Consider the following 19,768-nt stretch of genomic DNA (forward strand, 5'->3'; position numbering starts at 1 on the left):
GGCGCAGTTAGCCGGTAGCGTGAGGGGCGGGGCCGGGCACGTAAGGGGCGGGACCGTGGGGTGGGTCCCCAGCATCACACCGAGCCAAACCCTGGAGACCCGAGAAACCTGACCTTCCCAAACCAGCCCCTCAAGCAAGGAACACGCAAAGGTAGGGCACTATTCCCTAAAACAATGAGGAAAAAAGTGTTTATTGTAGTCAATAATACAAGCAAGTACACGTCCCCTCCTGAACCGAGTGTCCGCCACCCCGAGGTGGTGAAATTTGACACCTTCCTTCATTATCAATGGCCGCTTCAGCCTTGAGCAGGATCCGCTGGTTGGCGAGTAATGTTTGTCACGATCAGAACGATCTCGGGTGACCAAGAAGCCCTGTGAGGTTCATGAAGCCTTGGCCTTTCGGCGCTGAGTTCCCCAAAGTAGAATGGAGATGGCTAGCGTGGTGGATCCCAGAATCCCAAAGAACATAAGCAGTGAAAAGGAGCCCTGTGATTAGCAAACAAACAAGTCACAGAAGTATTCACAGGGTCTCTTTCTGACACCTAGTTCTTTCTTAGCCAAGCATCCCCTTATCCTGGCACTTCTCTTGTAGTTGCCTACCAGCAACTGACATCAGTCCCTTGTATCTTTCTGGAAGGTTCTTGCCAAATGCATCCCTCTAGTTGTGAAAGGTTCAGTTCCTTACCTGCCTCATACACTTGTATCCATGGAAACCATCAGCACAAACGCATTGCAAAAGACCAGGACCTTCAGGTGCACAAGATCCATTCTCAGGACACACTTCTGGGAGCCAGAGGAAAACAAGAGTCACTAGAGTCTAAGGCCATGCGGCTGAAGACCCAATCTCCTCTGATCTCAGAAGTATGGTACTTGGATGAGAGGACATCACCGAATCTCATTAAGTAGTTTTCTCAAATGTCTGCTTAGATTCTCTTACGTTTCTAGGTCAAAAGTAGAGGGAAAAGCTGGGCATGGTGGCATATGCCTAAATCTCAGCATTTGGGAGACAGGGGCAAGCAGATCTGTGTGAGTTAGTTGAAGTCCAGCCTGAGTTCCAGATCAGCTGGGAATACATAGACTCTGCTTCAGAAAATAAAAACAAAAGCAAACAAAAAAATAAAAGAAAGATCATAAATAATCAGAATATAACACTAACAATAATAATTAAAACCTTGGGCTAGAGAGATGGATCTGAGATTAAGAGCACTGGCTGCTCTTCCAGAGGTCCTGAGTTCAATTCCCAGCAGCCACATGGTGGCTCACAACCATCCATAATGGAAATCTAGCGCCCTCTTCTGGCTTGTACGTGTACATGCAGACAGAACAGAACCCTATACATGATAAGTAAAAAAAAAAAATTATTTTTTCGAGACAGGGTTTCTCTGTGTAGCTTTGGAGCCTATCCTGGCACTCGATCTGGAGACCAGGCTGGCCTCGAACTCACAGAGATCCTCCTGCCTCTACCTCCCAAGTGCTGGGATTAAAGACGTGCGCCACCAACCCCAGGCTTCATAAGTAAATATTTAAAAGAAAATAATTAGCCAGGGGGTTGGTGGTGCATGCCTTTAATCCCAGTACTTGGGAGGCAGAGGCAGGAGGATCTCTGTGAGTTCGAGGCCAGCCTGGTCTACAGAGTGAGTCCAAAAAACAATACAGAGAAACCCTGACTCGAAAAACCAAAACCAAACAAAATAATAATTAATAATAATAATAATAATAATAATAATAAAAACATTTTCCGGGAATGGAGAACTCTGGACAAAAAGGTACTTAGCATCCTTTGTCTTTCTAAAGTGGAGAAGTAGAGAATGGCTTCACTTACAAAGAAGGAAAAGGACTCCCCGGTGAGATGGCCATGCTACAGCATACCTGGGCTTCCAGTGCTATTGCACAGGTCCTTTTGTCCTTGGCAAATTTGCTTGTCCGTGAAAGAGGTAATACTTTCCCAGGCATTAATACCTCCAGGACAGGTGACATCTTGTGGTAGTATCCTGAAGAGAACACGTGTGATCATAAATGCACAGCCAAAGAGGTTAGGGTTAGCTCAGTAGTAGAACAAACATTCATCGACATATAAGGCATGGGTTCATGGGTACCCAACACACATGCACACAGATACCCATGTGCATACAAACTCACTCATGCACATATGCACACACACACAACAGCAATAGCAGCTTCGATTTTGCTGAGCACTTAATAATTAACACCTATGACTCTCTCTTCCCCACTACTCACAGAGTCTGGAGCTGGGTAAAGCCACGGAAAATGTTGGTCAAACCATCCTTGAGAGGATTTGCTTGAAGGTCTCTGCAAAGTACACACTGTTAGTACTCTGTTGAGAAAAGCATGATATTTACCTTTATACATGATTTCCTGGCCTATTAATCTAATCCCTATCCTCAGTTGTATAGGTTTAGACACTAATGTTAAGAGTTATCTCCAAAGACTTTCCCATCACCATATTAGGAAAGTACCTAACCACTTACATGATAAGAGCAGTAGAAGCCTGAAAAAACTTTGGACCAGGATCCTTCAGGGAACAGTTCTGGAGATCTAGCCTGAAGGAACAAAGTGATTAATGTAACTATGTCTCTTTTCCATCCCTGGCAAGGTTAGTATTTGTGCACATACCCCATGGAACATCATTGTGTTCAGAACTATAAGAGAAGTGTGATGGTAGACATTGTAATCATGTATTATCCAATCTAGTTAGCCCTAGCTACATGTAGACATTTTAATTTACCTAAAATTCAAGAGTATTCTCACAAGTGGTTCCTGTGCTGATTAGTACTGATATGGAACATTTATATCATCAACAGAAATTTCTATTGGATCACACAGTTCTGGCCAGTAAGGCTATGCACTGTGCAAATATTGGAAGAAACTTTGTGTTATTTTTCTCCAGGATTAGTAGCTCTAATCCTGTGATTCTCAGACTCAGAGGTTTTTGTTGTTGCTGCTGGGGATTAAACACAGCCCTTGTATGTTTGAGGCAAGCACTCTGTCACCAAGCAACAATCACAGCCACCACTCTACAGAGACTTGTTTTGTTTTGAGACAGGGTCTCACTCTGCAGCTCAGGCTGGTCTAACCTGTGACAGTCCTCCAGCCTCAGCCTCTCAAATGCCAGGTTAAAGAGAAGAACCACAGTGTCCAGCATCCCCACTGAAATGATTTCTTTTTGAGACAAGATCTCAGTATAACCCAAGCTAGTCTTAAATTCCCTAAGTAACTAAGGGTGACTGTGGGTTTCTCTGTGTAACCCTGGCTGGCTTTGAACTCACAGAGACCTGACTGCCTCTGCCTCCCAGGTGCTGGGATTAAAGGAATGAACCACCACTGCCCAGCCTATGTCCTCCCCAGTGCTGAAATTACAAAGACCAGGCTCAGCCACAGAGGTTTTAATGAAAGAAAAAACAAAATAAAACAACGAAAATAAGCAAATCAGCTGGGCATCTAGGAAAAAAACCCAAAAGATCTTTTACCTATGGAATAAAAATTTACATCGAATTTAAACGTTTTAGAATTAACATTGGATGCCTCCAGTTAGGTGCCAATATTTATCCCCAAAGTCAGTTAGGCGAGCCTGTAGACTCCAGTCTGGGAACTTATTTTGAGTATCCAAGGATGTCTTCTCTTCCCTCACCCCAAGATGGTGCCCTTCTGACTCAGGCAGCATCGGGCTTGCATTATTGCCGCCGATGCATTCTCACAGTAAACAGCTACCCTGGACGTATTTTGCACGCCTCCCGGACAGTGGGTACATATCTGCAGAAGAGAAAGAAACCTTAAGACTCCAGAAAGAAAAAAGAACAAACAAGAATCAATAGTTAGCTGTCGGTCCTCCCTCCAGAGGACTATAACACAGAGCAGAGAGCTGGCTTTTATAAATAGAACCCATTTCTTCCCCTACAACCGGGCACCAAATCAGCGCCCTGTGCAAGTCCTTCCCGAGAGCAGGTCCTCATCTGTGAGAATCATTACTTGACCCTATTATGTCCTCTCCAGAGACTTCTCCGCCTGACAGGCATGGTTTGGCAAGTGTTAGAGGGCTGCATGCAGGTCTCAGAGTGCTCCAGCATCACAGAATACAGTCCTGCCAATGCACACGCACAGTATCCGTGCAAGGACAGACAGCTGGCCGAGGGGCCGGGGGACTCTGGTAAAGTTACTCAAAAGCAAGGAGATCCAATTTCAAAGGTCTCTGAATGTGGGCAAGGCAAAGGTGCCAGTGGCCGGCACTACGTGAGCACTCGAGAGAGAGCACGATTCCCGCTGGGACAGGGCTAGGGAATCCTCAGGGAGGGAGAAATCTGGGCTTGGGGCTGGGACAGCCACCGGCGGGCGAGCTCGACGCCAGGCTGACGATCAGCAGCCTTCTTCAGACATATCTCAGACTTTCTCCTGTACCTCAGGTAGAGCCAGAGCCCTTTCCATGCCCACAACCAGGAGCAGGGCAGCAGCCCAAGGCACCGGGTTCACAGAACTGCCTGGCTCGCGCGACGCCATTTTCCACTCCTTTCGACCTTCTTGACAGCTCGCGAGAGCCAAGCGCGAGGCCCCGCCCCCACGCGTCACTCGAGGCGGGACCTAGTCTCCCAAATCCTGTCAATCTGGGGCGTGGCCTAATCGGTCTTCGGCCGGCGCCGCGGGGCGTGGCCTAATCTGCCAGAGCGCCGCTGCTGCTCGCCGACTCCTGGGATCATGTCTGCGCTCCACTGTGCCTGGTCCTGGTGGGCAGACCCGCCCTCCCTCCATTCTTCCGGGAGCTCAGGCCGCCCCAGGCGCCGCTTAGTTGCTTGGAGTCTACTGCACGCTTCCTCAGCACGGTGCGGACAGCTGGGCCTCTCCATCCGCCCTCAGTAAACATGGCGGCACTGCGATCAGGGCGGGCAAGGGGGTGGGGTCCCGCTGTCACCAAGCCGGGCGCTGCTCCGGCCCGGCTGGCCCGCAGGCCAGCTACCCACGTGGAGGAGGTCTCGCAGGTGGGCCGGGCCGGGATGGGGTGGGATGGAATGGGATGGGGCGGGGATTGGGCAGCAGCAGAGAGGCCGAATTCAGCCTCCTCGGGGCGGGACAGGCGGAGCTGGGAGGGGCGGGGCGGGGAGCGGGGTGAGCCTCTCGGCGTGGGCTGGGGAAGAAGGTCTTAAATACTAGCGCAGAGTGTGGTGGGTTCGCCACGTGTGGAGAGAAGGGGAAAGCTGGATCGAGAGAGGGTATGGGTGATGGAGGGGCGAAGATCGGAGGGCGAAGGGCAGACGCAGGCAGGGAGGACACGAGTCTGGGAACCTTCACCTTAATGTTGCGTAGTGTTCGGGAGCCCGGGCAAGGTGTTGAAGCGGCAAAGACGCTTCCCTAACTCGTTCATTGCCTTCCCAGGGAAAGGACAGTGCTGGTTTCGGAAAGAACGAAGGAACTTTGGTAGTCCTGGCCGAACCACTGACGCAAGGCAAGGTAGCGAGCGCTTCCGCAGGAGTCGCAGGAGTCCTATCTGGGAGGGCGCTGGGAGAGACCCGTCACACCTAAGGACAGCTATTGCTTTTGGTGAGGACACCACCTGAAAAGGTCACCAAAGACAATTGGAGTTCATTTCAGGTAACCTCCTTGTGTTTCCTGCCCACATGGTCAAGTACCTCCCTGGAAGTCCTGAATTTACATTTGCTAATACATTTAGCTGCTGGAGTATTTTGTTTTAGTGAGAAAACTGAGGAATTTTAAACCCAAGACATAATGGTGGCGGTTGACCCTGCAGGTGTTCCTTTAGATTTCAGAGGAGGAAGAGGATTTAGCCCTGTGGCCCAGTAAAGAAACCCACAACCCTTCAGTACTTTCACTGCAGTTAAAATATCTAGTGCAGTGTGTGATGACAGGGTTTCTAAGAGGGGACCCTACTTAGCTTGGCTTTCTTTTGGCTCCTCTGAGATAGACATGTCCATTGGTGTGAATCAGTGGGGTTTTTAGAAAGCCATTGTTCTTTTCCTAGAACTGGGTTGTGTGAAATGAAGACTGTGTTACTGGATTGGCGTTTTCCTGTCTGCTTAGCTCTTTGTTTCTTCATACTAGGGAATTCTTGCTGCCTAATGAAAATAATTTATCAGGAAAACCCCAGAAGTAGAGTCAGTACCTGGACCTGCCACCCTCATGTTTTCATTTTGAGACATGGCCTCACCATGTAGCTCTGGTTGGCCTGGAACTCATAAAGATCCACCTACCTCTGCCTCCTGTGTAGCCCTGACTATTCTGACTCACTTTGTAGACCAGCCTGACCTCCAACTCAGAGATCCACCTGCCTTTGCCTCCCAAGTGCTGGAATTAAAGGAATGTGTGATCACCATCCTGCTAGTCTAACCAGGCCAAGAAGTTTCATAGCAGAAACTTCTTGATAAAGAGGAAGACTTGATAAAGAGGAAGACTTGATAAAGAGGAAGAAATCTCAGATGGGCCCACGCCTTTAATCCCAGCACTCGGGAGGCAGAGGAAGGTGGATCTCTGTGAGTTCGAGACCAGCCAGGTCTATAAGAGCTAGTTCCAGGACAGCCTCCAAAGCCACAGAGAAGCCCTGTCTCGAAAAACCAAAATAAATAAATAGGGGGAAATCTTAATCAAGGTATTGCAATATACAAAGACCTGGGGCATCTTTAGATTAAACCAGAATGCCCAGTTGGGATTGTTGCTCTGGAGAGTAGCATTTGTAACTGTAGAACATGTGACCAAAGCTCAGACCCTTTCTTACTCTGTGGGAACCACATCTTGTCAACCAGGTAATACCTGCCCAGGTGTGTTGAATACAGTGTGGGAGAAGATACCCTGATCTCTTGGTGGGCAGAATGTATTAATATATCACCAGATTAGTTGAAATCTACACTGTTCCATGAATGACTAACTACAGTTAGCACTCTGCCCTTCTCCTAGTCTTGCGAATAGTGAGGTCTGGTGAGTTACCTTTGGAAGATTTCTTTATTGTTTTGTGCTGTGTGTCCATGTGAGTGCTGGCTTGAGATCAGAAGTGACAGAGCTGGAGTTATAGGTGGTTTCAGGGTGCTTGGAACCACATGTGAATCCTCCACAGAGATGTTAGAGCTCTTTAGTCCCTGAGACGTCTCTCCAGCCCCTCTAATAGATTCAAGATTCATTCTTTGCAGCCTTTGTAGAGAGATGCCCTGAGGCTTTTTCAGGTGAAATGTCCTGCATCTTACCTTGGAGAAAGTTGGGATAGAAGATTCAACAGCATCCAATACACAAAACAGAAAACCACTTGTTTTTGTAGAGCTTCAAGGGGAAGATGTTTGAGTTTAGAAGGGTGGTGGTCTCAGTTTAGCAACACAACCCAGATAGGATGTAGCGCTACATATTACTTGGCAAGAGTCTGCATCACACTACCTTAGGCTGCTGTAAGGTAGGAATTTAGCACCTAGGGGGTACTAGTTAGAATCTAAGGTGTGGCTTATGCGTCCAATGGGGCAAAAGTCTGTGAACTAGTGACAGTGAGGTCCTTCACTTACTGCTGGCTCACATGGCAAGTATTCAGAGAACATTGGCTGTCATGGTGTTGGGCTATCTAAATATGTAACAATCTCTGGTATTCCCCTCCACACCTAGGAGTACTTCTAGGGGATTGCTTTTTGTTGATTTTGTGTTTGTTTCTTTGTTTCATGACAGGGATTCATTGTAGCCCTGGCTGTCCTTGAACTTGCTTTATGACCAAGCTGGCCTTGAATTCACAGAGATTACCTCTGGATCTGCCTCTACCTCCCTGGTGCTGGGATTAAAAATGTGTGCCGCCACCACTGTCCTGCTTGGGGATTGCTTTTCAGACAAGGAATACACTTGGGAGTGTAATATGGATGAGGATCTCTAGGTCGGCATTCTAATGTTGCCTCCGACAGTTACTTAGCTGTTTTTTTATTTTTTAGGACGATTGCTTGAGAGACCCAGGAGATAGCTCAGTAGTAGGTAAAAGGCTTGCCACCCAAATATGAAGACCAAAGCATGGCAGTTGCCTATGAATCTCTGAATGAACCCTGCCTGGAAAGTGACCAAGAAAGACACCTGTAGCTTCCACATGTGCATGAATCTGCTCATGTGCATACATAAAAATAGAAAAAAGGAAAAGGCTACTTGAATGTCTGGATCTTTCATGCTTCTGTGTGAAGTGAGGATGCTGTAAAAGTGATTTACTTTGAATAGTGTGATCCCATCTTTGTACTTTTAAAGATTGTGGCATATTATTAGAATTATGATTTTTTGTGTGTGTGAGAGAGAGAGAATTAGAAAAGTAACTTTTCTGTCTTCTCTAGGCAACTCCTTCCTAACTCTGTCTAGCACACAAGGTGCCAAGAGCGATTTAGTCTGAGAGCCTAATCCATCTAAGAATGTTGTATGTGAGCTCTCTGCTCTCCAGTCTGGAACTTCTAGAGTTGGGTCAGGACATAGAGTGATGCGGGCCATTTTGGGGCACTGTGTTTGGCTCCCTGATGAGCCCAGAACAAAAAGCATCTATGCTTTTCTCTGACCCCAGTTCTTGCTCTCTCCTCAGCTACTTGAAGAATCAGAGCCTCTACCTTTGTCTCACTCCAGGCAGCTCTTCCCCAGAACAGGAATTGCTTCTCCAGGTATGTGTCTGATCCCAGTATAATGTGTATGGGTGTTTTGTCTGCATGTATGTCTGTGCACCACATGTGTGCCTGGTGCCCCCAGAGGCCATTAGAGGGTGTCGGATCCCCTGGAACTAGAGTAATAGATGATTGTGAGCTGCCATGTGGATGCTGAGAATAGCAGTAGTACAAGAGCAAGTACTCTTAACCACTGAACATCCCTCCAGCCCCTGTCTGTCTCATTGTTGAATTCTGCCACTCTGACCAAGTCCACCCTTGTCAGGTGTGTCTGTCTAGCAGGAGCTAAGATAGAGTGGTAGGGTTTCTCTAGTGATATTGGGGATGTTAATAAAGGGGTACAGCTGGGCAGTGGTGGCACATGCTTTTAATCCCAAAAGATATACAGAGTGGTCGGTCTTCTGATGTTCTGAATGGGACTTGAAAGCTCACTGGTCTGTGCTGGAGGTTGGGGTGCTGTCAGAAGGATGACAGCTCTGGGTCATGGGAGGTGGAACTGAGGCCAAGGCGAATAGGGGAAATCCTATTCTCCCTTTTCTTCCCTGCTGGGCTATGGCGCCAGACTGGGCTTTGCTGGCTCAATATATTGTAGTGACTGGGTCTGTGCCCAAAAATGGATGCAGGGATTATATGAAGAAAATTAGGCTAGAGTTGGTTTTTATTTTGCTTCTTGGGAGGAGACCCAAGAAAGGGCTTGAATTTCATAACTGAACACCCAAAGGTTCTGGCCAAGTTACTGTCTCCTGTCTGTCTCACTCTGCTGCTCCCTTCCTCCCTCTCTAACCTCTAACAAATCTGTCCCGTACTTTGCAAGCATTCACCACTATGCTGGCTGTCTAGTCTGTGTCTGTCGTGACATGTCCAAAGCCTGTGGGTGGGCAGCCATGAGGGCAGGGTAGGCTTGACTGAGAGATGAATTCTTGCAGCTCCCCTTGGACCATGTCACTGGAAGGAAGAGGAGGAATGCTGTGAACCTGAGCCAGGAGTCAGCTTGGAGCCATTTGCCTTTACCTGCTCAGTCAAGTGACAGTTCAGAGCCTAGGAGTCCTGAAAAACAGGGGCACAGTGAGGATGAGTGTGGAAGAGAGCACCTCAGCTCCCTTCTACACAACCTCAGATACCAACAAGGTTATTGCCACCTTTTCTGTTGTGGACTATGTGGTATTTGGCCTGTTGCTGGTTCTCTCCCTTGCCATTGGGCTCTATCATGCTTGCCGTGGATGGGGCCGGCATACTGTTGGTGAGCTGCTGCTGGCAGACCGAAAAATGGGCTGCCTTCCTGTATCACTGTCCCTGCTGGCCACCTTCCAGTCAGCGGTAGCCATCCTGGGGGCACCAGCTGAGATCTACCGATTTGGAACCCAGTATTGGTTCCTGGGATGCTCCTACTTTCTGGGGCTCCTGATCCCTGCTCACGTCTTCATCCCAGTCTTCTACCGCCTGCATCTTACCAGTGCCTATGAGGTAAACAGGAAAGGGTGACCTCCAGCACAAGGGTGGAGAAGGGGATAGGTACCTAAGATAGGTACTCTAGGCTCCCACCAAAGAATGACTGCCCCAAGTATCTCTTCTTCCTGGAGAAGTTAAGCTGGGACGGGAGTGGGAGAGTGCCATGCCTAGGGGTCCAAAGTATATGGTTTAGATAATCCCTTGTGTTATTAGGCCTCTTGAGGAGAGAGGTTATATATTGTGAGAGTTGGATATGCCATGCCTTAAAAGGTATATAAATTGTTTGTGCTTGTATCTAGTACCTGGAGCTTCGCTTCAATAAAGCAGTGCGGATCCTGGGGACTGTGACCTTCATCTTTCAGATGGTAGGTGAAATGTTCTGGAAACTGAGCCTGGGACATGGGGGGGAGGCCGAACTCAGGCCTTTCCCTGTTCTTAAACTGACAGTGTTGAAATTCCTGTGAGTGACTGTGTGGCCTGTCCAATGCCACTATAGATGTGACAGTGGTGGCAAGCCAGACTTTGGTGCAGGGCAGCCTTGGGGATACTGTCTTTCCACCTGCATCTCTTCTCCCTGTCACATTTCCTACAGGTGATCTACATGGGAGTTGCTCTCTATGCACCATCCTTGGCCCTCAATGCAGGTGAGGAGTCACAGTCCCTGACTTCTGGGCTTAGCAGACAGAGGGGGTAGTGTGCTACAAAGAGAGTTGATTAGTTAACAGGGCTCTTGGTCTCTACCAGGGGTAGAAGTAGACTTAGTTCACCTCAGTCAAAAGCTGATCAAACATTGTCATGCCACACCTGAACTGGTTAATCAACATTTCGGTGGAGCTCTGAACGTTTTTCCTTGTTGAGAAATGATTTATTTTACCTTTCTTTCTTTTTTTATTTTTTGTTTTTCGAGACAGGGTTTCTCTGTGGCTGTGGAAGCTGTCCTGGAACTAGCTCTTGTAGACCAGGCTGGTCTCAAACTCACAGAGATCCTCTGCCTCTGCCTCCCGAGGCGTGTGCCACCAATGCCCGGCTGATTTATTTTACCTTTAATGACTAGTTGCTTCATTATTGTGATAGGCTTTGTTTGTTTGTTGAGACATGGTCTCTATGTAGCCCTGGCTGTAGTCTCTGCATCCCAGAATGCTGGGATTAAAGATATGTGACACCACAGCTGGTTCATGTTTATGATCTAGAAAACCTTCCAGAGATTGGATTTATGACTCTTATGTTTTCAGTGACTGGATTTGATCTGTGGCTGTCAGTTCTGGCCCTGGGGATCGTCTGCAACATCTACACAGCACTGGTAATTGCAGTTATTTCTGGGGTAACAGCAGGAAGATGGGAGATGGGAAAGAAGGGCTAGCATGAGAAGAGACGAGAAATGGGATGAAGTTCCAGGGTGAGGCGCTGTAGAATGAGATTAAGTGTGGGCTATGGAAGGAGAAGATGGAATGACTCCAGCTGTTTTGGGTATTCTGCAGGGGCTTTCTTGGGAGTGTAATGTCCACCTTCTCTGCTTGATTTGGTGTTTGTGATGGATGTGATGTTTTTTCCTTGCAGGGTGGGCTGAAGGCTGTCATCTGGACAGATGTGTTCCAAACACTGGTCATGTTCCTAGGGCAGCTGGTGGTTATCATTGTAGGCTCTGCCAGAGTAGGCGGCTTGGGGCATGTATGGGATGTGGCCTCCCAGCATAAACTCATCTCTGGGATTGAGTAAGTCTGTGCTTCCTTAACTGGTACCTATAGCACCAAGCGGCTGAGCACATTTCAGAGCCTGGTCTCAGGCCTTTAGTAAGCAGAGAGAAAGCTGGCAACACCATAGACAGAAAGCCCATACTGCAGAGGGAGAAGGTGATCGTGGGTGGATCGTGGACATTGCCTGGATTCATACCAGTGGCTGTGGCAGTGACCAGGTAGTATTTGTTGTAGGCTGGATCCTGACCCATTTGTGCGTCATACTTTCTGGACTTTGGCCTTTGGGGGTGTCTTCATGATGCTGTCTTTGTATGGTGTGAACCAGGCTCAGGTGCAGCGCTATCTCAGCTCCCGCTCAGAGAAGGCTGCTGTGCTGTGAGTGCAGGGGTAGGACGCACTGGAGCAAGAGCTGGGGAGGGTTCCCTGGAAGCAGTGAGGTGGGGCAGGGTTCAGTGTGCCCACCCCCCTTGTTGGGGCTTTCTGGAGGCTGGCTCAGGAGGACATGTCTAACAGTGTCAACGTCATCTCTGTCTTTTGGTACTGGTCTTTTGCAGCTCCTGCTATGCCGTGTTCCCCTGCCAGCAAGTGGCCCTCTGCATGAGCTCCCTCATTGGTTTGGTCATGTTTGCCTATTATAAGAAATACACTATGAGCCCCCAGCAAGAGCAAGCAGCACCTGACCAGGTGAGGGGGCCTCTCTGGCTCCATCCTATGCTCATGAGAAGCCAGTCTTGGTCACTAAACAGAGTGGCTGTGTGGCTAAACTGAAAAAAAATAGATGAATAGTGTTTTGCCATCCTGAGGTCCCAACTGTCTAGTTTGTCAGATTCCAGTCCTCAGCAAATCTAATCAGTGTTCACCCTATTTGATGGTGTGGGGACACAACTGGTACCAACTGCCTCTTATTGGAAGCTATTGCATGTCTGCTCTCATCTAAGCTTCCCAAAAGCCTCATTTTATAGAAGACGGCTTGGTGAGGTAGGCAGCATGCTGCCATAACATCACACTGCTCCTCAGAGGAGACTCTGGATGGGCTGTATAGTTTGCTCTTCAGGGCCCCTTTCCTCCCTGCTTGAGGAAGAAGATGCCTTCATTACTGGCTCCCTGTCCTGATGCCCCCAGGCTCTGAATGGCAAGGGCATGTCCAGAGGGGCTTCTCCACACATAAAGCAGGAGGGGGCATCCCTCTGAGTGTGCTCTGCTCTACTTACAGTTAGTCCTCTATTTTGTCATGGACCTTCTGAAGGACATGCCAGGGCTGCCTGGGCTCTTTGTTGCCTGCCTCTTCAGTGGATCCCTCAGGTACTCCTCTACAATTTGCCCTAGATGTGGTCTATCTGCCCTGCTGGGACAGTGTGCCCATCTGTTTTGGGTGGCAGAACACAGCATAGCCTCCTGCAAAGTATGCTTTCATTTGACAGTGTCAGCCATCTATGTGAACAAATCCTCCATCAGAAAAGTCCTACTTCCCAAACCTGCTTTGACATAGCCTGAGCTATGTATAGATGGGTAGTTTCTCACCTTTATGCGTCTGATCCTTCTGTGGAGTCCTGAGTTCTGCCTTCTTTCGCTCTCAGACCCAACCCAGCTCATCCTTTCCCTCCTCTGCAGCACCATATCATCTGCATTCAATTCACTGGCAACCGTCACCATGGAAGACCTCATTCAACCCTGGTTCCCTGAGCTGACCGAAACCCGGGCCATCATGCTTTCCCGAAGCCTTGGTAGGATTACTCTTCTGTGTATCTTAAGTCTTGTTCATTCTGAGATACACCCTGGCCACTATCATCAGTCTTCTGTAACTCTTATCTGTGTGTCCTGGGCTCAGCACATGCCTCATGAAGCACACAGCCCTTACTCCACTTTGTATTGCTTTGAGGGGAGAGCAGGAGCACGTAGAATCTGGGTCACACGATAAGGACAGCAGCGGGCCCTGGGGCTGGGGTGTGAGGTTATAGGCCAGTCTTTCTAGGGGTACAGAGTGGTTTGGTTGGAGAGTGTGTGCGTTATCTCTTCTTGTGGTTGCTCACATCATTTGCTGCCTCCCCTCCATTTCTCCCCAGCCTTTGCCTATGGGCTGATTTGCCTGGGAATGGCCTATATTTCCTCTCATCTGGGATCAGTGCTCCAGGTAATGCCTAGAGAGAAAGATGCTCTTAGCAGGGATGGGGGGGATATATTTGAAACGGGAAATGAAGGTAGCTTTTTTGAGAGGTATGGATGGAATGCACCTTTAAAGATTATTACATATAAACTGGGCATGGTGGCACACGCCTTTAATCCCAGCACTCAGGAGGCAGTGGCAGGTGGATCTCTGAGTTTGAGGCAGCCTGGTCTACAAAGGGTGTTCCAGAGCAGCCAGGGCTGTTACACAAAGAAACCCTGTCTCAAAAAAACAAAACAAAAAAAAGCCAAAAAAAAAAAAAAAGGTAAAAGTTATTATATTTAAGCTGGGCATAATGGTGCATACAGCCCTTGGGAAACAAAGGCAGGCAGATGGATCTCTGAGTTTGAGGTTAGCCTGGTCTACAGAGTGAGTTCCAGGACAGCCAAGGCTACACAGAGAAACCCTGTCAAAACCGGAAAAAATTACATTTATTCATTTATTGTATGTATACTTGCATGCCAGTGCTCGAGTAGAGATCAGAGGATAGCTTTTGGGAGTTGGTTCTCTCCTTGCGCTATGTGGGTCCTGGACATTGAACTCAGGTGTTAGCCTTTATCCCCTGAACCATCTCACCAGTCCCATAAATTCCCCTTGGCTAGATGGCCTTTAACTATGAACAGACTCTCAAGTGAGCAAAAGCCCCAAAATCATTTTTAGGATGTTGTTATCCCAGAGAGACCTAGAGCTTGGCCTCAACTCAGGGTGCATCACCACAGCCATTCCCGCCCTGAAGAAACCAACAGCTGATGATTGACAGGACATGGAGGCTGAAGACTCTGAGCCCATGTGTTCTTTTCTCTTTGCATCAACTCCAGGCAGCACTCAGCATCTTTGGCATGGTTGGAGGGCCACTGCTGGGACTCTTCTGCTTGGGGATGTTCTTTCCTTGTGCCAACCCTCTTGTGAGTGACTCATCTGGCTCCCCAGATATGCATGTGGATAGAACTGGACTATTGGGGTATTCAGCAGTTCTGGGGACAGGTATGAAGGCTGTGGTGGGCCTTGTGATAACAGAGTTTACTGTCTCTGGGTAGGGCGCCATCGTGGGCCTGTTGACTGGACTCACCATGGCTTTCTGGATCGGCATTGGGAGCATAGTGAGCAGGATGAGTTCTGCCGTGGTGTCCCCTCCCATTAACGGGTCCAGCTCCTTCCTGTCCAGCAACCTGACCATGGCCACTGTGACCACCCTGATGCCTTCCACCACCCAGTCCAAGTGAGGCGGGGCTCACATTCTCCTCGGGATTTCATGGGGACCTTGCTAAGGGATGGGTTACCACAAACCATAAGCAGGGGTAGGTTGGGTTCTGAGACCTTGTAGGTGGGTGGCTTGAAGTGCCTCAAGAAATGCCCTGTCAAATGACTGTCCTCACGCTCTCACCCTAGGCCCACAGGACTGCAGCGGTTCTACTCCCTGTCCTATTTATGGTACAGTGCACACAATTCCACCACAGTCATCGTTGTGGGCCTGATTGTCAGTCTGCTTACCGGTGAGGGTGTGGGATTGCCACACAGCAAAATGAGGGGCTGAGGGAGACTTTTCCGTCTGGGGGAGGTGGAACCCTGCCCTTGGGACACTGAGTGTCAGTAACAGCCACTGTCCCCTGCTGACATCAGAGTGGGCTGGAGGACTGGGGCCTTGGTGAAGGGAAATGCTCCAAGGGTTCTTGACAAACACCTTTGCCTTCAGGGGGAATGCGGGGCCGGACCCTGAACCCCGGCACCATTTATCCTGTGTTGCCAAAGCTCCTCTCACTCCTGCCCTTATCCTGCCAGAAGCGGCTTTGCTGGAAAAGCCACAGCCAGGTGAGACCCATTGTCACATGTAGCCATTCCCCTGTTCTCCTTGTGCCTGCCGTGTTTCCCACATTAGGCCTACCTGGCCCCCTCTGCCCTTGTCCACCCTCACCTCCACCTCTGCTCTTGTGTTCCCCAGAATGCTCCAATGGTCCCCAAACTGTGTCCAGAGAAGATGAGGAATGGAGTGCTGCAGGACAGCAGGGACAAAGAGAGGATGGCTGAGGATGGCCTAGCCCACCAGCCATGCAGTCCTACCTATGTTGTCCAGGAGACCTCCCTGTGACCTATGATGGGGACTCAAGTCTGTCCACCCTGCAGGACAGCAGCCACCGGTTATTTTACAGTACAGCGATGAGTCACTACACGTCTTCTGCAAGGGCGGGTTGCATGACCTAGCACACAACAAAGGAACTTGATCTTTTTGTTTTGTTTTTGTTTTTTCGAGACGGTTTCTCTGTTGCTTTGGAGGCTGTCCTGTAACTAGCTCTTGTAGACCAGGCTGGTCTCGAACTCACAGAGATCCGCCTGCCTCTGCCTCCCAAGTTCTGGGATTAAAGGCGTGTGCCACCACCCACAGGACCTTGATCTTTAATGTTTTCACCTCCATGGACGCTGTTGTATGCAAGGGTGACAGGGGTTTCCCTTATCCCTTGCCAGTCACTCTTAGGATCAGGTTTGAGAGGTACAGAACTACATACAAGTTGGACAATCAATGAATACACAGAGAAAGGATGGCTTTTGATTAAAGTATGACCAGAGAGAGTCCTTTGGGAAGGAATAGGAACATTTCTTGTAACTGCCCTAGGGCCTGATTTGGTGAGATTGACCAGCTCCTCCATTAAGCATGAAGTCCTTGGCTTACCTGTTGGTTCCCTCCCCCTTCGTGTCAGCCATCTGTGGGCACCTGAACGTGAGTTCAGGGTATCTGTAATACTCAAGCCCCCTCTCATTCTTATCTGCTGCCTACCTCGATTCTTGAGAGGGAGTATCCTGGGTCTCAGAGCAGACAGTTGTGTAACATCTGCTTTGTAGAGGGGGCAAGTTTTCTACATCACAGGCCTCACCTTCCTCAGGTGGTATTTAAGAGACAGGGTCCTCACCAGGTTCCTTATTCAGTGTGCTATCCTCTGAACTCCTAAGCCAGACCACCCTGGTTCATTCTGTCATCCATGCTCCTATTTCCTTTTGGAGTTTCCTCATGCATTTTGTTCCTAGGGAATAAAAAAGCTGTTAGACCTAGTGGCTGGCCTCTGTGTTCCTTTAAGTAACCACCTGTCCCCTGGAGAAGATAAGATCTCTGTGTGGGTGTCTTCATCTACTGAGGCAGAGGACTTGTGGCCTCCAGTCTCTGCAGGTGGCTGCTGGAGGTGGGGAGAGGCAGAGTTAGGCTCATTGCTTCCTGATGTATATCATCTTAACACCTGCCACCTCAGTTGTTCTTCACAAGAACTACTTTTGAGATGTTTTGCTGTTGAGGCAAGGGAAAGAATGCTAACGAGAAATAATACTAACTTGTATAGTGAAGAAAATTAATACTGCCCATGCCTCCCATGCTTGTCTCCTCCCCTGCTTGACCCCATCCTGCTGCTCAGAGCAGCTGTGCACAAGTTCTCAGGGTCTCGACAGAAACATGGGGCCAAGGCAGATCTGAGGGTTCAGCCATAGCCCAACTGCTCTTACATATCCTTTGCAGCTAAAGCTAGGACATGTGTCTCAATAGCCACCCCAAGTTTTGTTTAAGCAGGTACAGTCCTAGGCCAGTGAGATGGCTGTGGAGCCTGTGAGCTTGATAGAAAACGGATTCCTAAAAGTTGTCCTATGATCCTCAACATATCCTGTAACATGCATGTGCACGCACACACACGTAATTTTAAAAAACAAACTTGGAGTGGAGCACATCTGATGTCAGAATGTGTGGAGACACGAAAATCACAAGTTAGACCATATCTCAAAACATAAGCTAAGTCTCATTGTTGCCTAGGCTGGCCACGAACTCCTGGGATGACATGATCCTCTTGCCTCAGCATCCCTAGTGACTGAACTAAAGATGTGTGATCCTTCACTCTGTCCTGCTGTCCTGACCACCATTGTTGAGGAACAAGGCTTATGCCCCAACAGACCCCAGTCACTTCCTGACTTCAAAGGGCAGGAGGGTTGCTCTGTGGTAATAATTGACATTCTTGCAAAGGAGCTGGGATCAGTTCCTAACACCCACATGATGGCTCACGATCATCTGTAATTCCAGTTTCGGGGGATCTCGTGATCTCTTCTGACCTCTGGGTGCCAGCTATGCATGTGGTACAAATACATACATGAAGGAAAAACAGACTTGAAAAGGAAAGAAAGGCACACATTTGAGTAAGGCTCAACAATGGAGGTCTGTAAGAAAATGTAGAGAGTGGGCTTCAGAACAAGAATGTCTAGAGCAACAGGGCATTATTTTTAGGATTTTGGCTGATATCCAAGAAAAAATGAGAAAAGGACAAGTTATGCTTTGAGTCAGAATTCAGAGTACCAGGCAGCCTTAGTGAAGATCTGTAAGGGCTTTCGGGTCTTGAGGTACATCACCTCATTGAGGGGATAGTCTTCATCTCCTTCACTGGTCTTCAGGTAAATCAGCTCTTCTGAGGGGGGGTCTCCTGGTCAGGTGACAAGACCAGTCAGATTAACGTAAGAGAGGAGACAATACTATATAGCATTGTAAACAGGGCAGATGGGAATGTTACATCTATTTAAGACCAGGTTCATTTTTTAAGCTTTATTTTATGCATGTACTGCAAGCATACTTGGTGCCCACCAAGGTCAGAAGAGGGCATGAGATCTGGAACTGGGGTTACAAATGGTCCATGAGGGCACTCGAAAGTCAACCTTGCAAGCAATCAGTGCTCATAACCACTGAACTACCTCAGCCCCAATTCTGTTCCTTTTGACCAGTAAGAAGTACTTTCCCTTAGTGGATCTCAGTGTAAACCCTGACATTTCCAACTTCCTCTCCTACAGCATTTTTTTATAATTTGTTTTTATTTTATATGCCTTGGTGTTTTGCCTGCATGTTTGTGTGAGGTGTCAGATCTTGGAGTTACAGACAATTTCGAGCTGCCATGTGGGTGCTGGGAACTGAACCCAGGTCCTCTGGAAGAACAGCCTGTGTTCTTAACTGCTGACCCATATCTCTGGCCCTCATATAGCATTTTAAATCTTTTTGTTCATTTGTTCTAGTTTTTCAAGATAGAGTTTCTCTGTGTGTAGCTTTGGAACCTGTTCTGGAACTCACTCTGTAGACCAAGCTGGTCTCAAACTCACAGAGATCCGCCTGCCTCTGCCCTTCTCCCAAGTGCTGGGATTAAAGGTGTGTGCCACCACCATCTGCTTCTAAATCTTTTTAAAAAAGATTTTATTCATTATGTATAAAGTGTTCTGTCTGCATGTATCCCTGCAGGCTAGAAGGCACCAGATCTCATTACAGATGGTTGTGAGCCATCATGTGGTTGCTGGAAATTGAATTCAGGACCTCTAGAAGACCAGCCAGTACTCTTAACCACTGAGTCATCCTCTCCAGCCCCTGCATTTTAAATCTTAAGGAGCGGCATTGCCAGTTATGAAGGCAATGGCCATCATCAGTGACCTCAAAGTCTTCTAACCCTTGTCTAACTATTTAACATTCCTCTTCTCGGAGTTACGACCTTAAAATCATTCAGAAGACAGGCATTAAGTCCGTTTGGCTACTTCCTGCCAAAATGGAACATAGAAAGGTTAAGGGTCTCCACTCTTGCTAACTTTCAGGCATTGGAGGATGATCAAAGACTCACAGGTGGGGCTAGGTTACCAGGATACCAACCAAGGGCTGAGGGAGGACCTGTGCAATCAAGATGCAACTTAGATCTCACTTAACGCCTTGGCTCCTAGGTCATTTGGTTTCTTTGTTATTTTTGAGGCAGGGTCTCACAATGTAGCTCTGGCTGTCCTGAAACTCACTATGTAGCTCAGGCTGGCCTCGAACTCACAGAGATCAACAGCCTCTGTCTCTCCAGTGCTGGGGTTAA

The 19,768-nt window shown here is 48.3% G+C and overlaps 2 protein-coding genes and 1 pseudogene across 6 annotated transcripts; 2 read left to right on the forward strand and 1 right to left on the reverse strand.

The window, feature by feature from the left end:
- Positions 1-58: 58 nt before the first annotated feature.
- Positions 59-16,964, forward strand: Slc5a6 (solute carrier family 5 member 6). Of its 5 annotated transcripts, none has more exons than XM_027424488.2 (18): positions 59-151; positions 5,383-5,598; positions 8,540-8,615; positions 9,542-10,079; positions 10,364-10,429; positions 10,657-10,708; positions 11,297-11,364; positions 11,622-11,776; positions 11,993-12,133; positions 12,313-12,442; positions 12,972-13,060; positions 13,370-13,482; positions 13,822-13,889; positions 14,741-14,827; positions 14,960-15,141; positions 15,312-15,415; positions 15,616-15,731; positions 15,862-16,964. In XM_027424488.2, exons 4-18 carry the CDS (start codon positions 9,687-9,689, stop codon positions 16,006-16,008), a joined length of 1,911 nt encoding a protein of 636 aa, XP_027280289.1. In that variant the 5' UTR covers positions 59-151; positions 5,383-5,598; positions 8,540-8,615; positions 9,542-9,686; the 3' UTR covers positions 16,009-16,964. The 5 variants fall into 5 exon arrangements, with proteins under 5 accessions (XP_027280289.1, XP_027280287.1, XP_027280288.1 ...); XM_027424486.2 differs by lacking the exon at positions 59-151 and adding an exon at positions 4,689-4,832; XM_027424487.2 differs by lacking the exon at positions 59-151 and adding an exon at positions 4,844-4,988.
- Atraid (all-trans retinoic acid induced differentiation factor) lies at positions 161-4,568 on the reverse strand. The gene is made up of 7 exons (XM_027424491.2): positions 4,414-4,568; positions 3,650-3,771; positions 2,490-2,561; positions 2,239-2,310; positions 1,870-1,991; positions 686-783; positions 161-486 (listed from the first exon to the last, which is right to left on the reverse strand). Exons 1-7 carry the CDS (start codon positions 4,510-4,512, stop codon positions 382-384), a joined length of 690 nt encoding a protein of 229 aa, XP_027280292.1. The 5' UTR covers positions 4,513-4,568; the 3' UTR covers positions 161-381.
- The window catches only part of LOC100772213, a 13,777-nt pseudogene continuing 10,578 nt past the window's right edge, over positions 16,570-19,768 (forward strand).

This window comes from Cricetulus griseus, chromosome 7, assembly GCF_003668045.3.
Source record: "Cricetulus griseus strain 17A/GY chromosome 7, alternate assembly CriGri-PICRH-1.0, whole genome shotgun sequence".
Lineage (NCBI taxonomy): Eukaryota > Metazoa > Chordata > Mammalia > Rodentia > Cricetidae > Cricetulus > Cricetulus griseus.

Coding starts and splice junctions, on each gene's coding strand:
- Slc5a6 (XM_027424488.2), top strand. CDS start 9,687: ATGAGTGTGGAAGAGAGCACCTCAGCTCCCTTCTACACAACCTCAGAT. Junction 13,890..14,740: donor ATCTGGGATCAGTGCTCCAG/GTAATGCCTAGA, acceptor CATCAACTCCAG/GCAGCACTCAGCATCTTTGG. Junction 15,416..15,615: donor GATTGTCAGTCTGCTTACCG/GTGAGGGTGTGG, acceptor CTTTGCCTTCAG/GGGGAATGCGGGGCCGGACC.
- Atraid (XM_027424491.2), bottom strand. CDS start 4,512: ATGGCGTCGCGCGAGCCAGGCAGTTCTGTGAACCCGGTGCCTTGGGCT. Junction 2,311..2,489: donor GCTTCTACTGCTCTTATCAT/GTAAGTGGTTAG, acceptor TGTACTTTGCAG/AGACCTTCAAGCAAATCCTC. Junction 1,992..2,238: donor TTTACCCAGCTCCAGACTCT/GTGAGTAGTGGG, acceptor TGTTCTCTTCAG/GATACTACCACAAGATGTCA.